Source organism: Salmo salar, chromosome ssa09, assembly GCF_905237065.1.
Source record: "Salmo salar chromosome ssa09, Ssal_v3.1, whole genome shotgun sequence".
Taxonomy (NCBI): domain Eukaryota; kingdom Metazoa; phylum Chordata; class Actinopteri; order Salmoniformes; family Salmonidae; genus Salmo; species Salmo salar.
This window is the reverse complement of record NC_059450.1, coordinates 92,275,435-92,299,863: the sequence shown is the minus strand read 5'-3', so window position 1 is coordinate 92,299,863 and position 24,429 is coordinate 92,275,435. Positions and strand designations below refer to the sequence as shown.

The 24,429-nt window shown below is 45.4% G+C and overlaps 1 protein-coding gene across 1 annotated transcript; it reads right to left on the bottom strand.

Annotated features, from left to right (window-relative positions):
* LOC106612241 (cyclin-J) lies at positions 1–24,276 on the bottom strand. Its single transcript, XM_014213228.2, has 6 exons — positions 23,999–24,276; positions 22,461–22,569; positions 17,410–17,620; positions 4,604–4,903; positions 4,059–4,218; positions 1–3,803 (listed from the first exon to the last, which is right to left on the bottom strand). Exons 2-6 carry the CDS (start codon positions 22,536–22,538, stop codon positions 3,269–3,271), a joined length of 1,284 nt encoding a protein of 427 aa, XP_014068703.1. The 5' UTR covers positions 22,539–22,569; positions 23,999–24,276; the 3' UTR covers positions 1–3,268.
* Positions 24,277–24,429: the final 153 nt, after the last annotated feature.

The window sequence follows — 24,429 nt, the reverse complement described above, 5'->3', positions numbered from 1 at the left end:
TTCAGTTCATTTTTGTTGTTTATTTCAATGGCTCATCTGATAAAAGAAACTTCTCTGTGTCACATCAACAAAGACTACAAAAAGAGCTTTACAAAAATAGACGTGGGACATTTCTGGTGTCATTTCATTGGACAAGTAGTGTGGTTGTGTGTGTTTCTGTTTCTGTGGACATAGAAAAATGCAGAGTATCGCTATAGCAACACGTACAGTACACCAATCAAGGCTGCAATATGCAACATAGTGTTCAGAGCTCTCGGTTTCTGGCAGCAAGGATCAACGTTGAGTCAAATCACACAATAATGTCAAAGAATTAAGTTATAAAAGATGAACCAGTGGCGAGGGCTATACACAAGACAGTGACGGCTGTGAGAGAAGAGTTCTAGCCGTAGAAATAGAAGGAATCATTCTAATGCTATAGTTCTACCAACAAAAAAACATATTGCACCTTGAGACCTATGAGAAGTAGCTTTTTAGTGAGGGAAGACCGAGTTCTTTTTCTAAAACAGGGTCGTATTCATTAGGTCACACCGTAGCAAAACGTTTTGCAACAGAACAAAAGCTTTCTTATTGGACAAGTTCATATAGTCCCTCCCCGTTTGTCCGTTTTCTTCCGTTTGGTGCCTGCCTAATGAATATGACCCAGTACTCCACACCGACTGCATCCATCTTTATTAAACACAGGAAGAACAGGAGTAAATAAAATACACTTAAAATAATAGGAATGTAAAATAAATGTAAAATAACCGGGAAAAAAAGGCAGAATCCTTTTGTCTATAAAAAGTAGTGACGGCCGTACAGTGAGTGGGTCTGGGTAGATTGACATAGTTCAGAAGAGATCAGGTAGAAAGATACATTTGGTTGCTAGTAACAACATACAGTTCTGTACTAAGCCCTTCATTCCATTTCTAGTAAATTACTATCTAGACTACAGTAAGGTATGTTCATGCTATAAAAAGGTTTAGACACATTTCAGATGCTTGACAGATAACTTGCTTAAGCAAGATTCATACAGCATTCAATTAAATAAATGTCTGATATCTAAGCCTAGAACATTGAGAATCAGAACACAAAAACCTATATAGAACATGTTCTGAGAACCAGAACACAGTCTTAGTAGTATCAGCATAGTTCAAGTCTGAAAACTGCTGGGGACAAGGTACAACCAAAGTAAAATATACACATTCAAAAGCATACGGACAGAGAAAAGGACCAGACGTTTACACTGTTGCAGATAGAAATGTGATTTATAGAGCTTCCATTAGTCCCTGCTCTACACAACAGATAGAAATGTGCTGTTTAGATCAGCTATGGGTATCTAAACATTCTGTAATGTTCCAACTAACTCTCCTTCTGAGTGAGCCCCCGATTTAGATTTTTTTTGGACATCGCCACGGTAACCAGCGAGACCCAGAAGGGGAATCTGGATGTGTTTACGTTCCAACAGGAAGTAGAAGTTTGAGAAATGCAGTGCTGGAAATGTGGGAAGCAATTAGTAATGACAAGCTGCAGATGGGCTGTGTGTTTCATCGTCTGCAAGGTCACTGATTCTACCAGGACGCAAACTTAGTGTTTGTTTATATATCTTAGCACGTTATTTAAAAATTCAGATCCTCTTCCTCAGAGAGGTAGATGAGTGAGAAACCCTCCTGGGTGCCATGCTAGTATCTACTTAAAGCACACTCAATAGGACACAGTAAGAAGACAGCTGATTGGGTAACCTCAGCAATAAGGAGACGGCTGATTGGATATTCTCAGCCTAACCTGAGCCTGAATATACAGTTAAGGGCACAGAAAAAAACATTACAAATGAACAATGTTAATAGACTGTTTACACGCTGGTAAAACTAAAACTAAACTTACTTAACCAAAGAATACAAAATAAAGCAACAACGAATAAATGTGTCAATATAAATAAAAAGCTACGGCACGTTTCAATGGCATCGTATTCAAGTAATCCGTTAAATCAAGTCCCTGATATACGCTGTGGTTCATGGAAACAAGTCTTCAGCTCACACAGAACCATCACTTCATATAGAAGGCAGCAGCATTTTATTTTCTACACTTCAACAAAGTTCTAAGCATAGAATTAGAATGCCAATCATTCTATTTCTATGTTTCCAAGTCTCCTTTACCAGGAGCATTCCATGTCAGTTCACTTCCACTTGAAGTCTGAGTGGAGGGATGTGTAAAACAAAGATTCACTTTTTAACCCTAACTACGAGACTTGGTGGTTGGAACATCCCCCCCCCCCATCCCTTTCCTGGAAACAAAGATCCAGGTATGAGGCTAACTCCATCACACGAGAAGACTTTGCAAAAAGGAAGAAGTGACAAGGAGGAAGGAAGGGAGAATAAAGGCTGTAAGGAGAGGTGACAAGGAGGGAGGAAGGGAAAATCAAGGCTGTAAGGAGAGGTGACAAGGATGAAAGAAGAGAAAGCCAAAACATGACAGCTATGTTAAAACTATGGATTTCCTCTGCTGTGACAGAACAATGAACTCTGTGGCCTCCCCTCCCCAGCCAGAGAGGATTGTGGGTAGGAATTCTCAGAATGCCCCTGGAGCACTTAGTGATGAGTGAAATAATCCCTTTATTCACTGGCATAAGAGTGATATAAGGCTGACATAGCAAGTGACACAGCCTCTTCAACTCACTGGTATGTCTACTTATAACACTTCATACCACTGTTCCCAAGTCAGCAGCTCAATATGTCACTTTACTGGCCTATTTCTCGTCTACAGTTGATTTCATATTTTTGGATTACAGAGAGAGATCCAGCAGCACTTCATCTTCAGCTGAATTCACAGACAGACATCACTCTGGTCAAAACACAGGAGGCACTGAGGAGGAATCATGTTGCATAGCCTCTGGTTCACAGTGATGACAGCATCTTAACCAGGGACATACAGTGTGTTAATGCTTCTGCCTTGGAATCATGTTCCTGTGACGTGATCGGAACACAGTGTTCAACATCAGTCAGTGACATCGCAGTGACATCAGGTGTCATGTCAGTGTGATGACCTCTACGGGGTCATCGGTGCCCTTTGACCTTTGCTTGTGTTTTAGCCGTCTTTCTCTCCGTCTCTGTCTGAGGGTGGGGGGCGCGGGGCGGGGGGCGGCAGAGGAGGGGGACGGGGTGCTGACGGCGATGGAGAGGAGGTCTGCCAGGGAGCGGAGAGGAGGAGGAAGAAGTGAGGGAAGAGGATTGCAGCGCTCCCTGTCCCTGGCTCGGGGCGGTTTGCTGTTCATCCTCTCCTCGGTCTCCTGGCGTCACCTATCGAAGCAGCCCGCTGACGTGAAGGTGTGGTGGGGGCCCACGCCCCCCAGGTACCCTCCGCTGTAGGCCATGCTGAGGCAGTGTCGCGGCTCCGCAGCCAAGGCTACCTGCATGGAGATGGGACCCTGCAAGGCCAGCGGTGCCACCCGAGCCCCAGGCTGCAGCCCCGAAGTCAGGCTAGGATAGGAGGGGAAGGCCCCTGCTGTAGAGGTCATGGTGTCGGCCCCGGTGAGCAGCCCCATCCTGTGGCTCTGGAGGGTGTCCTGGGACATGTTGACCACAGCAGGCCCTAAAGCCTGGGAGTCAGCTAGCGCGTGGAGCTGGGACAGGGAGGGGGAGTGCTGGGAGAGGTGAGGGAAGCCCACTGGGCCAGGCTGGAAGAGGAGCTGCTGGGGGTTGGAGGAGGTAGCTGGTCTCTGGACTGGGGAGAGGTGGGAGGGAGGAGGGTGGGACTGGAGAGAGGAGGAGCAAGACAACGGAGGGGTGGATTTGGGTTTGTTGGCCTCCTTCACATCGTTGTCATGGGCACTGTGGAGGAGAGACAGACAGGGAGGTAGAACAAGACGTGTGTTATTATCTGAGGACAGTGGATTGTCATGTGTTTACAGTTAACCTACATGAGCAACGAGAGAATTAGCATGGAGATTGGCTCGGTCAAATGGATATGATCAGGTCTTTGCATACAAGCATGCAATTGGTCTCAGGTGTTTCTGTCCTGTATGAGAGAGACTTAATGTGAGGTGGCCCCAGGTGTGTGTGTGTGTGAGAGAGAGAGAGACTTACAGCAGCATGAGTTTGATGCAGTGTGTAAGGTGGTCCCAGGTGTATCCAGTCAGTAGGTGTAGAGACGTGGTCCAGCTAGGAGAAATCTGCAGACAGATACGAGACGCCGCAACGCATGCTGCTGCCACCTGAGACGGCCGGAAACTCAGGAACGCATGGTCTAGAGGAACACAGCCAATCAGACTGTTAGTAGTGGGGTCTAGAGGAACACAGCCAATCAGACTGTTAGTAGTGGGGTCTAGAGGAACACAGCCAATCAGACTGTTAGTAGTGGGGTCTAGAGGAACACAGCCAATCAGACTGTTAGTAGTGGGGTCTAGAGGAACACAGCCAATCAGACTGTTAGTAGTGGGGTCTAGAGGAACACAGCCAATCAGACTGTTAGTTTGTGACAAGCACATGAGGCTACATATATTTCATAACAGTCCCTCTGTTTTTCCTCCCCTCCATCCCTCCCGCTTTAACCTTTCCCCCCTGCACTCTCATTCCTTCACCCCACCCATCACCTCTCCTTCAATCCCTCCATCCACCTCGTCACCCCTCACCTTGCAGTGATACCTCCAGGAAGTAGTGTGTGTACTTGTCCATAAAGGTTTTTGTCTTGGAGAGGGAGGAGAGAGGCCAGCCGTTGTACAGGTCTCCCTCCTGCACCGAGGCCTGGAGGTAGTAGTCTATGAAGTGGGCCGGGGTGGGCATACACAGGTTCCAGCTGAACGTCTCCAACAGCAGCAGCTCCATCTTGATGAGGTCCCTCTTGTTGAGAACAAGGTTCAGAGAACACATGAAGCCCAGGGAGTTGAGCTGCTCCAACTTAGGTACGCGGTCCTCCCTCTCCTCAAACTTACCTACAGGGCAGAGAGAGGTTAGAAGGTAGACTATACAAAAACCTTTCCTAATAAAACACTACTTTGTATTTGTCACATGCTTCAGTGTAGACTAAACAGTGAAATGCGTACTTACCAACCCTTCCCACCAATGCAGATAGAAAATACAAAAATAATGGAAAAGCAAAACATGTATAATAAATACACAATGAGTAACAATAACCAGTACAGAGTCCATGTGCAGGGGTACGAGGTAACTGACGTAGATACAGTGCCTTCGGAAAGTACTCTGACCCCTTGACTTTTTCAAGGGGTCTGAGTACGTTACAGTACCCGCAAAACACCAGTCTGAATGTCAACAGGGAAGAGGCGACTCCGGGATGCTGGCCTTCTAGGCAGAGTTCCTCTGTCCAGTGTCTGTGTTCTTTTGCCCATCTTAATCTTTTCATTGGCCAGTCTGAGATATGGCTTTTTCTTTGCAACTCTGCCTAGAAGGCCAGCATCACGAAGTCGCCTCTTCACTGTTGACATTCAGACTGATGTTTTGTGGGTACTATTTAATGAAGCTGCCAGTTGAGGACTTGGTTTCTCAAACTAGACACTAATGTACTTGTCCTCTTGCTCAGTTGTGCACCGGTTGCCTCCCACTCTTTCTATTCTGGTTAGAGCCAGTTTGCGCTGTTCTGTGAAGGGAGTAGCACACAGCATTGTACGAGATCTTCAGTTTCCTGGAAATTTCTCGCATGGAATAGCCTCCATTTCTCAGAACAAGAATAGACTGACAAGTTTCAGAAGAAAGTTCTTTGTTTCTCGCCATTTTGAGCCTGTAATCGAACCCACAAATGCTGATGCTCCAGATACTCAACTAGCCTAAAGAAGGCCAGTTTTATTGCTTCTTTAATCAGGACAACAGTTATCAGCAGTGCTAACATAATTGCAAAAGGGTTTTCTAATGATCAATTAGCCTTTTAAAATGATAAACTTGGATTAGCTAACACAACGTGCCATTGGAACACGGGAGTGATGGTTGCTGATAATGGGCCTCTGTACGCCTATGTAGATATTCCATTAAAAATCTGACGTTTCCAGCTACAATAGTCAAGGAAAGAGGGCGAGCAGGAGTGAGGAAAGAGAGCGAGCAGGAGTGAGGAAAGAGAGCGAGCAGGAGTGAGGAAAGAGAGCGAGCAGGAGTGAGGAAAGAGAGCGAGCAGGAGTGAGGAAAGAGAGCGAGCAGGAGTGAGGAAAGAGAGCGAGCAGGAGTGAGGAAAGAGAGCGAGCAGGAGTGAGGAAAGAGAGCGAGCAGGAGTGAGGAAAGAGAGCGAGCAGGAGTGAGGAAAGAGAGCGAGCAGGAGTGAGGAAAGAGAGCGAGCAGGAGTGAGGAAAGAGAGCGAGAAGGAGGGAGGAGCCCCTAAACACCTAACAAGCCTCTCGGTTCTCCTATAAACCTGTTTCAGCAGGAAAACTGGGAGGGGGCGCTGACATGGGCACACGTGGCACCCTCATCCTCATGGCACCCTCATGGCACCCTCATGGCACCCTCATGGCACAGAGAACTGATAGAAGGGAGGTCAACAACTAGGCCGACCCTCTACACAAGATACATGTATGTTCAGGAAATGTGTACAATACCCATGTGTAGAGTACTGGGTACAGACACACAACGGAACATTGTTCAAAACAAAGAATGGACTAGGTTACATTCAAATCTTCTCTCACACACTGACACACAGTGTTGGGAAGGAACGTGCCTGTCACAACTACCGTATTATTGAAGTCCTAAAACCCAACAGCTTGGATTAACAGTCTATGGACAAGCCTTGTCAACATACCACGGATCACAGCACTAACGTCATAGCAACAAAGACAGGAGAGTAGGAGGGAAGGGAGGTTTGATGTGGTTAGTCCTCACACCGTCTGAACAGGCCTGCCTGGCTACGTCTCCCCCCCTCCACCGTACTACTCCTTGGTTTTTCCTTGCCTCGCACTCTTCCCCACACTATGTTGCAATTTCATCACTCTCCATTTATTCCCCCACCCTTTCAAATCAAACTTTATTTGTCACATACACTGAATACAACAAGTGGACATTACCGTGACATGCTTACTTACACGCCCTTAAATCAACAGTGCAGTTCAGCATAGTTGGTTAGGAGCACGTAAAACATCAGTCACCTTCCTCCTCCTCTCCACCCCCTCTAATTCTCACCCTCCTCACCCTCTTTCCCCATCAACCCCCCTCTATAATTCCCTTCCTAGTCATCATAAGACCAGCTGAACCAATGTGTGTGTATATATAAATAAATATGGGCTCTTTCAAGTGTGATTTTTACTGCTGATGCCGCAGCCTGCCATTAACCCTGTAGGAGAGAGCCGTAGAGAGCCCAGCCAGCAGCCAATCACCCCAGCAGGTTCTAGCAGGCCTCAGGAGGCAGTTAACACATAGGCTGTAATGGCGTCTCATAACCAGAACAGGAAACAATAACTGCTGTTCTGTTCACTCCCATCCACTACTCCAGCTGCTTTAGTATAGGGCAGGCCCAGCCCACTCCAGCCTAGACCCAGTCTCAGGCTACACTTGCCCATTCGCCCTCATATCCTGTAGGCTAGTAGTCTAGTCTGTCTGCTGGACTCCTGTGTCCACAGGGACAGCCATAAAATGGCCATGAATACACACCCCCCCATCATCTCTACACAACCACCTCTTACATCCTGGTAGGGTTAGGGGACTGGTAGGGACATTGTGTTGTCAGTCTTCTCATTGCGATGGCACTTTGGTTTACTACTTGCATTGACTGTTGGTTGGGCGTGTGTTTAACAAGGGATACAACAAACTATTTCAACTGAAATTACATTTCTGAACAGAGGTAGAAGTCATAGGGACAAAAGGTGATTTAGTACTGCAAGCTGCTTTTCATGTTAATTACAAGTACAACCTGTCCTGTTCCATGTCAACAAGATGAACACAGTGACTCATCTACGAGCTGTGTGAGAGAAAGGGTGCATTCCTCAGCTGTAAGTTAGTTCAGTCTACCTGGCTGGAAAGTAGGTTGCTAAACGATCCTATCTGAAGAGTGAGAGATAGTCTAGTCAGTGCTTCCTCTGCTGAGCCAAGTGCATGCCTGTCCTCTTCAGAAACTAACCCTCCATCAGGAGCACTGGGGCTGCGGGTCGGCCCTGTGGACGTGTGCTGAGAGGCTGTAGAGCGCCCAGAGAGAGGTTAAAAGGTAAGAACAGCAGGATGTAGGAATGTCCTATCTCTTCCCAGGTGTGCTGCTGGGGGGTATTAGACTACTGCTAAAGGAGAGTAGAAACCTGAGAACCTGCTGGGGGGGTATTAGACTACTGCTAAAGGAGAGTAGAAACCTGAGAACCTGCTGGGGGGTATTAGACTACTGCTAAAGGAGAGTAGAAACCTGAGAACCTGCTGGGGGGGTATTAGACTACTGCTAAAGGAGAGTAGAAACCTGAGAACCTGCTGGGGGGGTATTAGACTACTGCTAAAGGAGAGTAGAAACCTGAGAACCTGCTGGGGGGGGTATTAGACTACTGCTAAAGGAGAGTAGAAACCTGAGAACCTGCTGGGGGGGGTATTAGACTACTGCTAAAGGAGAGTAGAAACCTGAGAACCTGCTGGGGGGGGTATTAGACTACTGCTAAAGGAGAGTAGAAACCTGAGAACCTGCTGGGGGGGTATTAGACTACTGCTAAAGGAGAGTAGAAACCTGAGAACCTGCTGGGGGGGTATTAGACTACTGCTAAAGGAGAGTAGAAACCTGAGAACCTGCTGGGGGGTATTAGACTACTGCTAAAGGAGAGTAGAAACCCGAGAACCTGCTGGGGGGTATTAGACTACTGCTAAAGGAGAGTAGAAACCCGAGAACCTGCTGGGGGGTATTAGACTACTGCTAAAGGAGAGTAGAAACCTGAGAACCTGCTGGGGGGTATTAGACTACTGCTAAAGGAGAGTAGAAACCTGAGAACCTGCTGGGGGGTTATTAGACTACTGCTAAAGGAGAGTAGAAACCTGAGAACCTGCTGGGGGTATTAGACTACTGCTAAAGGAGAGTAGAAACCTGAGAACCTGCTGGGGGGGTATTAGACTACTGCTAAAGGAGAGTAGAAACCTGAGAACCTGCTGGGGTGTATTAGACTACTGCTAAAGGAGTTTATAAACCTGAGAACCTGCTGGGGGCTATTAGACTACTGCTAAAGGAGAGTAGAAACCTGAGAACCTGCTGGGGGGGTATTAGACTACTGCTAAAGGAGAGTAGAAACCTGAGAACCTGCTGGGGGGTATTAGACTACTGCTAAAGGAGAGTAGAAACCTGAAAATGTCCTTCACTAAAGTCACAGAGGAAAAGAGATTACTGTTAGGGTGTTTCTCTCCACCTCACCCACCGAGACAGACTTTATTGATTTCTATGAATGACCACACTGCTCGATTCTGTCACTGCCCTCTTCATTAAAACAGATCACCTCTTCTGAAGGAGTTCATGTGAAGGGGAAAAACTATTTTAGCACTGCCCTCTTCATTAAAACAGATCACCTCTTCTTAAGGAGTTCATGTGAAGGGGAAAAACTATTTTAGCACTGCTTGCCTATAAACTAGATGTAGATGATTCAATCTAAAAAACACACTCCTACAGTCACAGACAGTATTTTTTAAATTTAACTAGACAAGTCAGTTAAGAACAAATTCTTATTTATAATAACGGCCTACACCGGCCAAACCCGGACAGCGCTGTGCCAATTGTGCGCCGCCCTATGGGACTCCCAATCACGGCCGGATGTGATACAGCTGTGATACAGCCTGGATCAATAAATCAAACTACAAATACCTACTCAACATCCACCAACCCCATTTCTCAAGCCTAATCGGTACTGTGCCTTCAGAAAGTATTCATACCCCTTGACTTATTCCACGTTTTGTTACAGGCTGAATTCAGAATATATTCAATATAATTTTTCATCAACCATCTACCACATAATGACAAGGTGAAAATAAGTTCAGATTTATATTTTACATAAGTATTCACACCCGAGTAATACTTGGTAGAAACACCTTTGGCCACGATTACAGCCGTGAGTCTTTCTGGGTAAGTCTAAGAGTTTCACACTTGGATTGTACAACATATGCAGTTATTGTTTTTAGAATCCTTCAAGGTCATTTAGGACCATAACAGAACCAAAACACAATATTCACGGATATAACAACCTTAAGCTTATTGTGGACAAACATTCCTATACTTACAATGCACTTTGCCTTTCAGAATCAATTGGTAATAAGACTCAAATTTTGTATAGACTTTTACAGATTATCCTAAAAGAGCTCACTGAAGTGTATTAATCATTTGCAGGTCTTGCCATAGTTTTCACTTAAATTTACTTGAAAATCTAACTCGGTAAACAACTCGTGTATATTTGGCCTTGTGTTTTAGGTTATTGTCCTGCTGAAAGGTGAATTTGTCTCCCAGTGTCTGGTGGAAAGCAGACAACCAGGTTTTCCTCTAGGATTTGGCCTGTACTTAACTCCATTCTGTTTCTTTATTTATCCTTAAAATAAAAAAACTCCCCAGTCTTACAAGCATACCCATAACACTTTGTATTCAGGACAAAAATATAATTGCTTTGCCAATTATTTTTGCAGTATTACTTCAGTACCTTGTTGCAAACAGGATGCATGTTCTGGAATACGTTTTATTCTGTACAGGTTTCCTTCTTTTCACTCTGTCATTTAGGTTAGTATTGTGGAGTAACTACAACATTGTTGATCCATACTCAGTGTTCTCCTATCACAGCCATTAAACTCTGTATCTGTTGTAAAGTCACCATTGGCCTCATGGTGAAATCCCTGAGAGGTTTCCTTCCTCTCCAACAACTGAGTTAGGAAGGACGCCTGTATCTTTGTAGTGACTGGGTGTATTGATACACCATCCAAAGGGCAATTAATAACTTCACCATGCTCAAAGGGATATTCAATGTCTTCTTTTTATTTTTTACCCATCTACCAATAGGTTCCCTTCTTTGCGAGGCATTGGAAAACCTCCCTGGTCTTTGTGGTTGAATATGTTTTTAATTCCCTGCTCGACTGAAGGACCTTACAGATAATTGTGTGTGTGTGTGAGGTACAACATTTTCTTTGTTAAACACTATCATTGCGCATAGAGTGAATCCATGCAACTTGTTAACCACATGTTGACTCCTGAACTTATTTAGGCTTGTCATAACAAAGGGGTTGAATACTTACTCACTCAAGACATTTCAGCTTTTCATTTGTTAGTTTGTAAAAATGTTGATAAACATAACTCCACTTATGGGGTATTGTGTGTAAGTCCAGTGACACGAAATTGCGATTGAATCCATTTTTCAATTCAGGCTGTAACACAAAATGTTTCTGAAGTCCATCTCTCCCTCCCCCTCCCTCTAATTTGCCGGCTCGTCTTTCATTCAGATGAAATTGGTCACAGCTCCACCACAAACCCTCCCAATGAGTGTGTTCGTCCTATAGGCTCTGCCGGTTAACACAATGTAGACGCATACTGACCTCTGACCTCAAGTGCCTAACGCTTGTGTGACCAGGAAGAATCCTCGGCCCTCTGCCGTCTCATCTCCTGTCCTAGGCCTAGGGGTCTGGAACACTTTTGGGGCGAGGAAGAGGGGAAGAAGGGAGGGGTTGTGGGGGAAGAAGGGAGGGGTTGTGGGGGAAATGGTGACCCCCCCCCCCCAAAGTGAAACACTAATCAATAACAAATGGCATGACATTTCAGTCCTAGCCTGGTATTTGTGTAAGAAACAAAAGACCTCTATAGAATCAGAACACAAAGTTCTTAAATAATACATCAGTGGCATTAAATCTAAATCTAATGACATTAAATAATAAAACTAGCCTACATTTTTTGGGAAGGGGAAAAAAGCAGCATTGAAGAAATCACTGTCGTAGATCACAGCCATTTTACCGTCAACTCATAATTCCTTTAATTATCAGACCACAGATGAATTCTCTCATAATTACAATCAAGCATCAGAGAGACAGAAAGAGAGGGGAGGAGAAACTGCGGGAGTCCCCTGTTAATCTACATATCGAGAGGTTCAGTTCAAACATGTCCCGTTCTGCATGCCCCCCTTCCAATTCCTCCCTGTTAAACATCAGCGGTCGGCATCTCTTTGAAGCACCGCTCAGCTCGTTTCTGCACCCCCACCCCCAGGGGTGGAGGCGGAAGGGGGGTAGAGGTGCTTTAGGGGCCCCAGCCCAGTCTCTGCCTGGGCCCTGACGAGGTGAGTGAGACTCAGAGGAAACACTCCTAGCAGTGGGGCTATGGTGGAGATAAAGCCATGTGAATGGAGTTCTAGTCAGATAAGATGCTTAGTAGAAGCCTGAAGCCTCTACATGTCAACCTTGCTTGCAGCCAGTCACATAAATACACAATTGCAGACAAAACACACGACAACCTCCACCCCCATGTCTCTGCACCCCTCCCCCACCCTGGGCCAGGGCTAGCTGGCCGGCTGCTCCTGTTGACGGGCTTTTGTTTGGGCCTGACTCAGGGAGCATATGGCAGGTGGCCCTCTCCCTCCACACACACACCCAGTCCCTCCCAACCCTCGGGCCCCCAGGCAAGCCTGCTGCAGTGTGTGTGGCTTGGATGGGGTGTAGCTGCTCTTTTTAAAGCCCCTTCTCTGTAACACAAACCGTTGCACCAGCAGCATACTACGTGGTTACAGCTACTAGGCTCCATGTAGCAGGACAGCAGCATGGGAGACATCCTGAATAATACACAGCTTAGAACTAACTGTCAACTGCCAGCTGACCTCATTGAGAGGGACAGACAGGGACAGAGATATTACAGGAACATAAATTAGACCCAACCAAATCATGAGAAAACAAAAATAATTACTTGACACATTGGAAAGAATTAACCCCCCCCAAAAAAGAGCGCAAACTAGAATACTATTTGGCCCTAAACAGAGTACAGTGTCAGAATACCTGACCACTATGACTGACCCAAAATTAAGGAACGCTTCAACTACATACAGACTCAGTGAGCGTAGCCTTGTTATTGAGAAAGCCAGGTCTGCCCACAGCGGCCTCACAAGAGAAGACAGGCTGTGTGCCACACTGCCTACAAAATGAAGTGGAAACTGAGCTGCACTTCCTAACCTCCTGCCAAATGTATGACCATATTAAAAGACACACATTTCCCTCATATTACACAGACCCACGAAGAATTTGAAAACAAATCCAATTTTGATAAACTCCCATATTTATTGGGTGAAATACCAGTGTGCCATCACAGCAGCAAAATTTGTGACCTGTTGCCACAAGAAAAGGTCAACCAGTGAAGAACAAACACCATCGTAAATACAACCCATATTTAGACATATTTATTTTCCCTTTTGTACTATAGAACTTTTGTGAGTGTAATCTTTAACTATTTCACTTGCTTTGGCAATGTTTCCCATGTCAATAAAGCCCTTGAATTGTGTGTGTGAGAGCAAGTCACAAGTCTATAATTTCATTAGTGAGGACAAATAGCTGCTATGCAGAGCAGAGTGGTCTGACTTCAGGGACAGAAGAGAGGGATGCCAGGAAGAGTCATGTTGGAAGTCCCTGGGCCACTGTACATGGGGGGGGGGGGTGTCAATGCAAATAGCCCAGGTGGCAAATTGATTAATTGTTCAGCAGGCTTGGGGGTAGAAGCTGTTAAGGAGTCTTTTGGACCTAGACTTTGTGCGCCGATACCGTAGCAAAGAGAACAGTCTATGACTTGAGTCTTTGACAACTTTTTGGGGCCTTCCTGACACCGCCTGGTAGCTAGGTCCTGGATGGCCGGAAAATTTGCCCCACTGATGTATGCATTACCCTCTGTAGCGCCTTACAGCCAAGCAATTGCTATACCAGGCGGTGATGCAACTGGTCAGGATACTCTCGATGGTGCAGCTGTGGAACGTTGAGGATCTGGGGACCCATGCCAAATCTTTTCAGTCTCCTGAGGTGTGTCTTGATGTGTTTGGACCATGATAGTTTGTTGGTGATGTGGACACCAAGGAACTTGAAGCTCTCAACCTGCTCCACTACAGCCCCAGCGATGTTAATGGGGCGTGTTCGGCCCTCCTTTTCCTGTAGTCCACGATCAGCTCATTTGTCTTGCTCACATTGAGGGAGAGGTTGTTATCCTGGCACCACACCACCTATAAGCTGGTGATCAGGCCTACCACTGATAGTTTGTTGGATGATGTGAACACTAAGTAGCTCACTACTTTTGACTGGGGCCAATGGGGTGTCTAGACTTTTGGCATCTACAAGCACCATTGAAATGATCCGACAATTCGAAGGGTAAGAATTCCTTTAGGAAAAAGGCTTTGATGAAAGGATGTTAAATGCGCAGAAGGACTTTATACAATAGGTCTCCTGTCCCTGTGGTTGTGACTGGGAAGAAGAAGTTGGGACTCTCCATTTCCTTCCTCTCGCAAATGGAACAAGGACAAATACAAACCACACACACAAATACCATGGAACCACAATTTTCTTTACATTGCTTTCTGTGAATGTCTATGAAAACACACTAACACACACATCGTTCAAACAAGGAGAGAGAGAGGTGGAGGAGAGACCAGAGAGCGATAGAGCGATGGAGAGATATCACCAATAGGCTAACAGGATTAAGTGCTGACTGTTGAGAGGTACAACAGAGATAGTGATTAATTAACCTAGCGCAGAAGCCTGTGGAATTTTAACAAAGACAATGTGTTCCTTTCAAGACTATGTACCAAACAACAACCCTATTCCCTATATAGTGCACTATTTTGGACCAGGGCCCATAGGGCGCGGGTCAAAAGTAGTGCATTACATAGGGAATAGGGTGCCATTTGGGACACACAGAACGAGCGCAGAGCAAAGCTGGCATCAGACCTGAAACCCAGCAGGACCGGAGTACTGAACAACCAACCAGTCAGAGAAGTTGAATTCATTAATTAGGCCAGATTCCAGCACCTCAGGAGATTAAACAGCAAACCCAACCAGGACAACCTTGAATCAAACAGCCCTTTCAAGCCTTCATCAATCACACAGAGCTGATCCCTAGAGTCTGACTCTGTTCTCTCACTGAAAGAAGCAATCAAAAGATTCCATTCATTCGTCTAGTAAGAGAATCCTCTAACAGGATTTTTGGTCGATATATTTTCATCTTTTCATTTAGTCTTCCAGTAAACTCTACGAGCTCCCCGAAGCCTCACACGCACGTGTCCCCAGTGAGCAGGCCCCGTCCCAGACTCCCAGTTTGATGGCATCATTAGTGTAATTACCCATGAGGCTCTGTGAGCTGTGTTAATGTTCAGACTCACAGACTAGCCGTTAATCACCACACACAGACCCACTTACAGCAACTACTCCTACACATAGTAACAGCAGTAGAAGCCTAGATCATGGTATATCATCTGACTCCAAGACCACAATCTGACAAAACCCGGGTCCAAGTTTCCTTTATGTCTTTATTCCTGTTCTAGCGGGTTTCATACCTTAGCTGTGTAGGACATTCATTTAGACGGGTGCCATCAGGAACGACTAAAGACAAACCCCCCCAGACGCGTTATCAAAGGCAGGATCAAAGCTATGTGCATAAAGACGTACCGACACAGGTGTAGGCTAATCCTCACCAAGTCACAGACAGACTGGGTTTCTAGCTAAACAATGTCAAAAGCCACAGCACCACAAATTATATAGGGTTTTCCAGCCATCCATAGTCTGGAAACTGGAGTAAATTATCACTGAAGGTACTGGATGGGAACTTCTTATAAGCATTCAACAGTTTATGAAACGTGCTGTGAGAACAAGATGGCGCTGACAGACATGGCAGCTCCGCTTCTAGAGCCGAAGAAACTTCGCAGTATTTCGTTTTTTTGTCTGTTATTTCTTAGCCCAGAAATGTTTTTTTTTTGTGTTATTACATAGAGCAGGAAATAACTTTTGGATATCAGAGCAGCGGTCACTCACCAGCATTACGACTTTTCTGAATTGGATCCTTTGTTCGTACCCACCCAGGGCATTGAACTTATCCCAGAGGCTGCTCCAAGATGCCACCGGCAGAGAAGAGGTATTAGGAGTGGACTTCTAGTCCAACTCAGGAAGTGTGCACACCATCCCCCACTTCCGAGTATATTACCCGCTAATGTTCAGTCTCTGGACAATAAAGTAGACAAAGCTCAGCGCGAGGATCTCCTTCCAGAGAGACATCAGGGACAACATACTTTGTTTCACGGACTCATGGCTCTCTCCAGATATACTGTCCCCGTCCATACAGCCAGTTGGGCTCAGTACATCATGCAGACAGGAATAAAGAACTCTCTGGGAAGAAGAAAGGTGGTGGTGTATGTTTCATGATTAACTACTTATGGTGTGATTGTGACAAGGTACAGAAACTCAAGTCCTTTTGTTCAACCTACCTAGAATACCTCACAATCAAATGTCGACTGTATTACCTCCCAAGAGAATTCTCTTTGGTTATAGTCACAGACGTGTATATTCCCCCTCAAGCCGATACCACGATGGCCCTCAAGGAACTACACTGGATTTTATACAATTTGGAAACCACATATCCTGGAGGCAGCATTTATTGTAACTGGGGATTTTAACAAAGGAAATTTGGAGAAGGTGAAAAGCTTCAAGTTCCTCAGCGTACACATCACTGAACCTGAAAAGGTCCACACAGACAGTGTGGTGAAGAACGCGCAATAACGCCTCTTCAACCTCAGGAGGCTGAAGAAATTTGGCTTGTCACCTAAAACTCTCACAAACTTTTACAGATGCACAATTGAGAGCATCCTGTCGGGCTGTATCACAGCCTGGTAGGGCAACTGCACCGCCCACAACCACAGGGATCTCCAAAGGGTGGTGCAGTCTGCAAAAAAGCATCACCGGGGGCAAACTACCTTCCCTCTAGGACACCTACACCACCCGATGTCACAGGAAGGCCAAGAAGATCATCAAGGACATCAACCACCAGAGCCACTGCCTGTTCACCCCTCTATCATCCAGAAGGCAAGGTCAGTACAGGTGCATCAAAGCAGGGACCGAGAGACTGATAAACAGCTTCTATCTCAAGGCCATCAGACTGTTAAATAGCCACCACCCGGTTACTCAACCCTGCACCTTAGAGGCCGCTGCCCTATATACAGACATGGAATTACTGGCCACTTTAATAATGGAACACTAGTCACAAATTAGTTTAAAACTGCTTTACTCATTTCATATGTATATACTGTATTCTATTCTACTGTATTTTAGCCAATGCCACTCCGACATTGTTCGTCCTAATATTTACATATTAATTAATTCCATTCTTTTACTTTTAGATGTGTGTATTGTTAGACACTACTGCACTGTTGGAGCTAGGCACACAACCATTTTGCGACACCTGCAATAACATCTGCTAAACATGTATGTGACCAATAAAATTTGATTTCACTTGAATTCCACTGTCAGCTGAAGAAAACTGACAGAGCATTATTCTGTAAAGACTCATGATACTTACTGGCAAGGAGCAGGCAGGACAGAGCGATGACGTAGAGCTGTTTGACAGCTACATCGTAGTGGTCCATGAACAGGTCCAGTAGGTAGACAGACAGGTGTCTGGCTGTAGGACACAGCTGGTAGCGGTTCGACAGTATGGCCAGCAGGTCCGCAAAGTACCGACGCATCCCTATCTGAGGGGAGTGGGCCCGGTACACAGGCAGCTTCAACTCCTAGAGGGAGAGGATGAGGAAGATGGAGAGAAAAGGAAGGAGAGGAGGAGAAGGTAGACGGAAGAGAAACAAGGTAGAGAGAGAGAGAGAATTAATATAGGTTCTAACACACGAATATGGGTTCTAACACATGAATATGGGTTCTAACACATGAATATGGGTTCTAACACATGAATATGGGTTCTAACAGATTAATGTAGGTTCTAACAGATTAATGTAGGTTCTAACATGTTCTAACACATTAATACGGGTTCTAATATAGGTTCTAACACATTAATATAGGTTCTAACATTAATATAGGGGACAGGGTTTCCCATGGGGAGGGGGACAGGAAGTAGTGGTGGCTGTAGAAGTAGTGGTGGCTATTCAGCATGGTAAATGTCCATTGCGGTGGGAGCAGGGTAGAAGCCTGTTGGGGGAGCGGAGCGGGAAGGGGGGTGGCTACTCAGCAGCCTGATGGTCTGGGGGTAGAAGCTGTTGACCAGTCAGGTTTTGCCATGACGCTCCTGTACTGCCCGTGTCTGAGTGATGGAAGCGTGGAGAACAGGCTGTGGCTCAGGGGGCTGTGGTCCCTGATGATCTTCATGGCCTTCCTGCGACACCTGGTGTCGTCGGTGTCCTGGAGGGAAGGCAGTGTGCACCCAACGGTGCGTTCAGCTGAGCGTACCACCCTTTGTAGTGCCTTGCGGTCAGCGGCGGAGTTGCCGTACCAGGCTTTGATGCAGCCAGACAGTATGCTCGATGGTGCTCCTGTAGAACATGTGATGCAGCCAGACAGTATGCTCTCGATGGTGCCCCTGTAGAACGTGATGCAGCCAGACAGTATGCTCTCAATGCTGCTCTGTAGTTTTTGACTGTTTCCTTGGCAGCCCCGTTGATGAGGATGGGGGCGTGCCCAACCTGGTCCCTCCTAAAGTCCACAACCAGCTCCTCTGTTTTGATGATGATGAGGAAGAGGTTGTTTACCTGGCACCACACTGTCAGAGTGCCTACCTCCTCCCTGTAGGCCGTCTCATCGTTGTTGGTAATCAGGCCTACTGCTGTTGTGTCGTCAGCGAACTTGATGATGGAGTTGGAACTGTGTGAGGTCACGCAGTCGTGGGTATACAGGGAGTACGGGGGGGACTGAGGACGCACCATTGTGGGTCCAGCGTGTTGAGAATCAGTGTGGAAGATGTAATGTTACCTATCTTCACCACCTGGGGTAGGCCCGTCAGAAAGTCCAGGACCTCGTTACATTGGGAGGAGCTCAGTCCCAGGGCCGTGAGATTTGTGGCGGGCTTAGAGGGCATGATGGTCTTTAAGGCAGAGCTGTAGTACATACACAGCATCCTCAGATATGCATTCTTCATGTCCAGGAGGGTGAGGGCAGTGTGCGGTGCCACGGCAATTGCGTCGTCCGTGAATCTGTCGGGGCGGTAGGCGAAGTGGAGAGGGTAGTGTATCGGGGAGGGAGGTGGTCTTTCACAAGCCTCTCGAAGCACTTCATGATGCCGGAAGTGAGCGTTACAGATTGGTAGTCATTCAGTTCAGTTACTTTCCCTTTCTTGGCCACAGGGACGATAGCGGACATCTTGAAGCAGGTGGAGATAGAGGCCTGAGCTACTTGAGAGATTGATGATGTCAGAAGACACAACCTCTGCACTGAGGTCACAGGCTTGGGATGCCCCCTGGGCCAGCAGCCTTGCGATGGTTAACATGTTTGAATGACTTACATCCGTCCTCTGTGGAGACCATAATGCATGTAGACCACGATGTCTTCAGGGTTTGTCCTCGGCAGCTCCGAGTTGTTTTGTTCGAAGCATGAGAAAAAGATGTTTAGCTTGTCCGGTAGGGTGGTGTTGGTGTCCGCAACGTGACTGGCTTTCTTTTGTAATCCGTGATCGTTAGAAGCCCCTGCCACATGCGCCTCGTATCCAACCCGCTGAATTGCTCCTCCATTTTGTCTCTATACTTGTGTCTCGTCATCTTGATCGATCTGTCCAGGTCGTATTTGTACTGTTTAACCATACAATTGTCCCCCGATCACCTTGCCGTGTTCATCAGCAGCATCTCTCTTCTTCAGTTTCCCGACAAGGCTGCCATCAATCCATAGTTTTCGATTTGGGTACATTTTGAAAGTCACCATTGGTATCACATAATCTACACATTTGTTTTATTAATCCGGTGACTTGAGTTGGCATGTTTATTGATGTTATTCCCAGAGGCAACCTGGAACATATTCCAGTCCACGTGATCAAAACTGTCATGGTGCATGGATTCCGATAATGTTGTACAGACGTGAAAGCGGAACGTCCCTCTGGAGACAGGGTTCCCCATGGTGGGTAAGGGGAGGGGGTGTTAAGGAGGCATGGTGGTTCAGCAGTAGGGGTTATGTTAAACCCCTAGCACATCTCCCATTCATGTTCAATTAGCAGCTGGTGTTTCAAAGGACAAAATTAGAAGAGAAGACATTACTATTGAACTACAGGGCTCTGGTCAAAAGTAGTGCACTATATAGGGAATAGGGTTCTGGTCAAAAGTAGTGCACTATATAGGGAATAGGGCTCTGGTCAAAAGTAGTACACCATTTTGTGAACAGGGTGCCTTTGTTTTTTTGTTTTTTTAAAACACACCCCAAGGACGCACCCAGTGTCCTCCTAGTCAACCATATACTGTAGCATAGGGGAATAGAGGAGTGTCACATGAGCCTTCAGCTTAAAGATGCATTTGACAAGGGGAGAGATAAAAACAAACTTATTCTCCCACAATGTACTGCCTTTAATGCTTTATGAGTCTGTCTCTATCCTAATAGAGGCTTACAACAGAGTTGTTTTGGTTTTTCAATAAATGCTTTGTTTCTTCATACCACACACAGACGGATATTTGATCAACAAAAAAAAAAACAAGGGCTTTATAATGTAGATTTATTTAATATCAGATTAAATAAGGGATGGATTAATCTTTTTACATAGTGCTGTACCAGTTTGTGGTTTGCTGCTAAAGGCACATGAAAAACATCCACCCATACTAAAAATACAGGTTACTATTGTTGTCTACTTCAGAGACAGAGAGCCTACTTCCCTTCCCTAAGGGTTGTCCAAACAACAAACATACCCCACCCGTAAACCTAATCTTTACTGGACACTGACGCCGTAGCGCCTGTCAGCATGACCAACGTACTGAGGACCACAATCTATGGCACACGTGTTCCTCACACATATTTCATCTGTGAGTTTCATCAATTATCTGTTGAGTTGTTTCTGTATTGCCTACATAGAACTATGGCAATCACTAAGGTGACAGTCAGCTAAAGGAATCTGAAGGACAATACATTTTAAAAGTGTTACACACAGAAACCCCCGTAAAACACCACCCCCGCCTTGAGTTCTCCTCTCTCCTCCGCCCCCCTCACTGCGTGCCTTGCCTCTGGTCCATCTGTCTGTCTGGGGGTTCAGGGGTGTGGGGGCATTGTGGGGAACCGCAGTGGAAGGCAGGGGACTCTGGATGCAGAGGAGCAGACTAGCCTGCTGATGGACTACAAGTATTTAGAAATAGGGTCTATGTCTGGGGCGTTGTTTTGTCTTTCAAAGACACTGGAGAAGTTACATCAGCATAATTGCTTTTTACACAGACTTTTTGTCCTTGGTCTGCTGATTGGTTAAAGGGTTGGGGGAGTCAGAATAAATCAGAAGGGAGGCCCTAATCTACACACCCCCTGGTTACAGACGTCCTACCCCCTGGTTACAGACGTCCTACCCCCTGGTTACAGACGTCCTACCCCCTGGTTACAGACGTCCTACCCCCTGGTTACAGACGTCCTACCCCCTGGTTACAGACGTCCTACCCCCTGGTTACAGACGTCCTACCCCCTGGTTACAGACGTCCTACCCCCTGGTTACAGACGTGAGTAAATAAAATGACTGTGGTAGGCTAAGTGAATGACTTGTAATGAGACTGCCCGATTGTAACAGAGCGGGGGCAGCTGCCTCCAACAGTGCCATCTACTATCCAAATACTCCCCCTACACATGACGTGCGCGTAGACACACACACACAAAACCCTACTCCATATTGTCCCTCCTATATAGAATCAAATTAGCTGTGATAATCTTACTCCCTACAAGAAGACTGCAGTCCAGTGACAGATGCTGCCATTAAAGGGACACACAGTAAAAAATATAATCATGCTGGAGGTTTGCCTAATTACTATATCAGCCAATTAATGAGCCTCAGCCCTTCTATGTTATCTAAATTAGATCCCTTACAAATAGATGACAGTCATGTAATTATATCTGCCAACATTAACTACACTGTATAGTGTAATATAGCTAAATATATAAGTTGAGGAGTGGCTATCAAGTCACTTCTGGCTTGGATCTTTATTTTTATAAATGCACAACACTAGGTGAACAAGAAAACATACATTTTACCTCTTATCCAGAACGACATACAGGAGCTATTATGGTTAAGTGCCTTGCTTAAGAGCACACCGGCAGATTTGGTTTACAAGGTCGGCTCTGGGATTCGAACCAGCTACCTTTCCGTTACTGGCCCAATGCTCTTAACCGCTAGGCTACCTAGATTAGTTGCCGTCTTGTTTAGGTTAAGCTGAATTTAAGCACAGGTGAACTGCAGGCCACCAAACTCAAAACGTTCTCCCTGGCACTGAGAACATCCCCATAATACCTATTTCAACATGCAGTTGAGATTCTTATGTGGCGATGACAAGAGGAAAGTGGAACTCAGGGAATGAACCAAGGAGACCCAGAGAACTGGATTCATAGAATCGGAATTCAGAATTCTATTCATTCTAAATTCTATATTCTGTTAATTCAGATTCTATGACTGGCTGGTCTTACCTTGATGCGGAGGGACTGATGGATATCCCCTGCTAGCTGTCCTTTCCACCATTGTAACTCCCTTTCCATCTTTCCCATTCAGAGAAGGCCACAAGGATGAAGTTCAACCCTGCAGACACACAGAAAAATGGGCCAAGTCAAGAGACATCCTGGCTGTATGCCGCATGTTATGGTTGTTGGTGTCTGATCACAACTCTTACAAAAATCGATTTTATAAGAGAGGAAGTTCCAGCAAAGCAACAAATAAGTGTTGATTTCTAGATTATTTTTTTTTTTTTAAATCTTTTTGATTAACTTGCACTATGAAGTAATAACAAATCAAATTCTAGAGGTGAGTGGGTTAAGCGTGGTGACATGCCTTTGATATTCATTGAGCAATCAATTGAAATTGATTGCAGTTAAAGATCAGCATTTGATCAAATAAAACACACCAAATAGTCTTTCGAAATGTTTACAAACAAAATTCTGGAAAACTATTCAAAAAAAGTCGGCTGCTCTTTTGTAAGCTTGGACATGTCACTGGCACTGCATAGCCCTTGATCATGACTCTCAGTTCCACTACATTATGCAGGAAGGGGGGTTTGTTAAAAGCCGTGACGCTCCGTCTGAACATTAACACGCATCGCTTGCTGTACGGTTCTGGAAGCATAAGGATCTTATTTTTCATATCTGCGAAAAATATATACATCTTTTTAACTGTTAAATTGATACACACCTTTATAGGGTTAGGGTTCCCACACGGCCATATTTCCATGTTACAGCGCTTGTTTACGGAAGACAGAGTGGACTACCTGTGCTAAATAACTATCTGCGTCTCCGAACCTGTTTGTAAACGGAAGACAGACGCCACAAACTTGTCACTGAAAAATACTGTTGGCTGCAACTGTGTTAAAAACCGTGTACACCAAGTGTGTATTTAGCGTTTGTTAAATTATTTTTGATGTGATATCAAAGTATAGGGATTTATGTTTCTAGAACCGTACCGCAATTGATTTACGTTTAGATGCAGTGTTAGCTGTTTTGTCTGTCAGAGCCAATTCGCCCTCTAAACAGAGTATGTCAAGTCCTTGGACTAGGGAGTAACGTTAGGCTCCTTTAGTACAATACTGGACTGTGGTACTGCACTGCATTCCCCCATGCATGTGGGTGTGATTTAAATGCCCTCCTGCAGCGGAAAAAAAGAAATGGATGGGAATTATAGCGCTAGGTTAACAAAGTAACTTTTTGTTTTAGGCCTAACAACAAACAGCTACGTTGTCACAAATCTGCTTAGGAGAAATGAAAACAATACGTTGATAGTGGGAAAATGTGTCAAGACTGTCATTCAGCGGTGTCAAAACCACGAGACGGTTTCTCCAACAGTGTTTTTTTTAACAGAAAAGTAGACCGGTCTTTCGTTTTTAATACTATTTTATTTATAGGCCTATAACTCAGACTTGACAAAGATCACACGTGACTATTGACCGCATTAAATCCTTGACACACATTTAATAAACTTTTAAATTCACGACATTTCCATGATCGCATGTGCCGCTCACCCTTTCCGACAGGAATACCCTCAGACCTCTTTGTTTCACTCCGACATCCTGAATGAGAGAATTCCTCTTTGGGAAGTTTTGTGTTATCCTCGGTACCGGCGAAAAGCGACGACGGTTTCCGTTATTCAGATGACAAAGTAACAATGCTTCAGAACAGTTTAATTCCGCTGTTTTCTAGTCTGTTTACACTTTTCCAATGATTTTTCCACGACCGTGTCTTTCTAACCAGTTCAACAAAGTGGTTTGCTGCCCCAGCTGCTGTTGGGGTCGATAAGGAGCTGGTGAACCTGCGTACGCGAAACACCGAGTGTGTGATGGGAAATGTAGTCCAAAACCCCGTGACTAAAATGGGCTAACTACGGCAATAACTCGTTCTCTAATTGATTTCAATTAAACTAAACATGTCTCTCTTAGATATGAAAAACTTCACA

Bases quoted from the DNA above. Each gene is read 5' to 3' on its own strand.
- LOC106612241 (XM_014213228.2), bottom strand. From the start codon at position 22,538: ATGGGAAAGATGGAAAGGGAGTTACAATGGTGGAAAGGACAGCTAGCA. The intron at 17,621-22,460 runs GTAAGACCAGCC...CTCTCCCTCTAG, and splicing joins ATCAGTCCCTCCGCATCAAG to GAGTTGAAGCTGCCTGTGTA. The intron at 4,219-4,603 runs GTGAGGGGTGAC...GTGTTCCTCTAG, and splicing joins CCTGGAGGTATCACTGCAAG to ACCATGCGTTCCTGAGTTTC.